We start from the raw sequence: 3,242 nt of genomic DNA, 5'->3' as shown, positions 1-3,242 counted from the left end.
AGAATGCAAATTTGGGTTTTGTTTTCCTAAAAGCAAATTTATAATTTGAACATATGAAGAATTTTCTTAAAGCTTTTGCTTGCTTATATTTTATGCAGATAGATAAGTAGTATGCTGTTCGAATGATTTTGCATTATTTCCCTTTTGCCTGCTATTGTTTCTCTGAATTTTCAGATAAATCATAATGTATTCTAAATAAAATCAACTTTGTACTTAAATTCAATTGTATATTCACTGCATCTCTCTTTATGAAGTTTGAATCTTTACTGGGCATTGATTGTAGTTTTAATTTTAGATTGCAGAAAGGCATAAATTCTTGATTTTTGAGGATCGGAAATTTGCTGACATTGGAAATACTGTGACCATGCAATATGAAGGGTAGGATGACATTATATATGTATTACATATATATAATAGTTACTGTAATCTTCTAGTTTATGTTGGCAAAATTATGACGGTTCAATCTCTCCATATGTTGCCAGAGGAATATTTCACATTTTGGATTGGGCGGACATTGTTAATGCACACATAATATCCGGGCCTGGAATAGTGGATGGTTTGAAGTTGAAGGTTTGTGGCAGTGCTTCATAAGCAAAGGCTGTGATATAGAACTTCTTACTGTTAACTAATATTGTATTTAATTTTTATAGGGTCTGCCTTATGGTAGGGCACTGTTACTGCTCGCTGAAATGAGCTCAGCTGGTAACCTTGCTACAGGTGATTACACATCTGCTGCAGTCAAAATTGCTGATCAACATTCAGATTTTGTAATCGGATTCATATCAGTCAAGCCAGCATCATGGCAATGTCATCCTGTAAATCCAGCTTTTATTCATTTAACACCAGGTGTTCAAATGGTTTCTGGAGGAGATTCATTGGGCCAACAATATAATACTCCTTACTCTGTGAGTTCAATATTTTTCTGTTTAATGGTTTTGAAGGAAACTTTATCATCATTTACTTTATTAATTGTGTGTGTGCTTAGATACAGAAGTTGTCAGTATCACAATGTTATGTGTGTGTGCTTTCAAGTTAACTGTGTTTTAAGTATAATTTGCTGTAGACACTATAGTAGATTATGAAGTGTTCTTGAACTCATAGGCTGTTATGATTTCATTGTTCTTCTTCACATTGCCGTTAATGACGGATGTTGATGCGATATTTCCAACTCTTCAAACGAGTTCTTCAGTCATTATTTTGCTTTTTGTCACGTGAAATTATTATGTGCGGACACCGAACGCCGTCCGGAGACCAATCAGAATACGCCACGTCACCCGCTGCTCGGTACCTCTGACGTGGCCCATTCTGGTTGGTCTCCGGACGGTGAATTACGTTTGGCGTCCGCACAGAATAATCTCTCTTTTGTCACACACAGCATCAACTTTTCTGACAAAGAAACATGATATAAATTTTCATAAAAAAATCAAGTCATGTTCTTGGCATATATTCTGTTATGTTGGATATCAGTGGTCAGCAATCAATTAGGGAGATGAAATTAAAATTTTTGGACTTTTCTTTCTTACCTAGATAAAATTTCATCTCATATCATGGTTTGCCCAATTATTTACAATTATTGTTCACATAATGCTCATTTAGTTAATTGCAGACTGAAAAACATATTACAAAATGATAAAATTTGTTTCAATGTGTTCTTTGGTTGCTTTGGCTAATCTAAGACTCGGCCGAAACCGATCCCAATTGGCTAAAACTATAAACCATGATTTATTAGAGTATCAGATGAAAACAAATGGTTTTGCAATTCTTTTGTGAATGGAGTGTGATTAATTACTCTCTTAGCTATGTTTTTTTGTGTTACAGGTAATCAAAGAAAGAGGCAGCGACATCATAATTGTAGGGCGGGGGATAATAAAAGCTGCTAATCCGGTAGAGGCAGCTAAAGATTATCGGATCCAGGGTTGGGAAGCCTACAGGGCAAGTTGCTCTTAGAACTTCCAATATTCCATTTTTTTGTCTTTCGATTGAATGTTCTTCTTTATTTAAATTTTGATAAATGAAGTTTTGCAGTGAACTTAGGCTTTGTTTGAGACGGCTTTTTTATTGCTTCTTAAGCAGCTTTTTAGTACAAAAATTTTAATTTTTATACTAAAAATTATTTTAAGAAGCGGTAAAAAGGCTGTCCCAAGCGAAGACTTAGATTTTATTTGGGACAGTTTTTTTAGTATTTTCTAAAGAAGTTTTTTAGTAAAAAATTTCAAAAAATTTGTGTACTAAAAAGCTGATTTAGAAAATTTCAAGAAAGTTGCCCCTAACAAAGCCTTAGTTTTCGCCTTTCTAACCTCAATCACTATATTTAGAGACTTCGATATTTATTTGTGGCAAATCTTAATTCTGTATGCTAAACCAACCAAAATTGAATACACATCTTATAATTTGTGTCCTGTTGGGATAGCTTGGGAATTGTAACCAAGAAACTTTTGATAGCAGTTAATTGAGTAATGTTCTTCATGTGTGTAGCTTTTTAAGCCAGCAGTAACTTGTGCCAATATGGTTGTTTACTTGTGCCTGCTGGGCCGGTTGCTGATCATGTGGTTGTGGTTAGGAGAGTGTAAACATGTTGAGTAGGGATGTCAATTCAGGTCAACGGATCGGGTTCTGGTCGAATCCTGAACTGACCCGACATTATTCGGGTCAACCCGAACTCGACCCGTTTTTAAAAACAGGTTAGGATTCTGGACCCGAACCTAACCTGATTCGGGTCCGGGTCAACCCGACCCGACACGAATGACCCGAAGTTGAGTTAAAATTGCTAATTTTCAGGTAAAAAATTGTGCCATTATTCAATTTTTGGGTCAAAATCGTGTAAAAAACGGGTCAATCTCGGGTTTCTGGGTCAAATAGGAGTTTTCGTGTCAATTTCAAGTCATTTTCTGGTCAGTTTGGATTGCTGGGTCAACAAGAACCTGACCTGATTTTTAAAACGGGTTGATTTGTTGAACCCGAATCCGACCTGTTTTGGGTCCGGATTGACCCTAACACGGATTTTTTCGGGTCGGGTTCGGGTCGTATAAAAAATTGACACCTCTAATGTTGAGCTTGAGTTAGTCTTAGGTTTCATTTGAGACGGCTTACTGCTTCTCAAAATAGTTTTTTAGTTGGAAAATTTTAATTTTTGTATTAAAAAACTATTTTGAGAAGCAAAAACCTTAGTTTCACTTACAGTGCCACAGTCATTGAGTGACTCTTTTGAAGCGAATTGTGTTAGGATGGATTTGAAAGTTCTT

The 3,242-nt window shown here is 35.7% G+C and overlaps 1 protein-coding gene across 1 annotated transcript; it reads left to right on the top strand.

The window, feature by feature from the left end:
* The first annotated feature begins 267 nt into the window (after positions 1-267).
* Positions 268-2,466, top strand: LOC110098463 (uridine 5'-monophosphate synthase-like). The gene is made up of 4 exons (XM_028691781.1): positions 268-378; positions 483-570; positions 651-905; positions 1,819-2,466. Exons 1-4 carry the CDS (start codon positions 365-367, stop codon positions 1,945-1,947), a joined length of 486 nt encoding a protein of 161 aa, XP_028547614.1. The 5' UTR covers positions 268-364; the 3' UTR covers positions 1,948-2,466.
* The last annotated feature ends 776 nt before the right edge of the window (positions 2,467-3,242 follow it).

Source organism: Dendrobium catenatum, unplaced genomic scaffold (genome assembly GCF_001605985.2).
Source record: "Dendrobium catenatum unplaced genomic scaffold, ASM160598v2 original_scaffold_68657, whole genome shotgun sequence".
NCBI lineage: Eukaryota > Viridiplantae > Streptophyta > Magnoliopsida > Asparagales > Orchidaceae > Dendrobium > Dendrobium catenatum.
Note: the sequence above shows the minus strand (reverse complement) of the source record. Positions and strands in the feature narration are given on the sequence as shown.

Excerpts from the sequence above, each read along its gene's own strand:
- LOC110098463 (XM_028691781.1), top strand. Across the intron at positions 571-650 it reads TGGATGGTTTGAAGTTGAAG|GGTCTGCCTTATGGTAGGGC; the intron begins GTTTGTGGCAGT and ends TAATTTTTATAG. Across the intron at positions 906-1,818 it reads AATATAATACTCCTTACTCT|GTAATCAAAGAAAGAGGCAG; the intron begins GTGAGTTCAATA and ends TTTGTGTTACAG.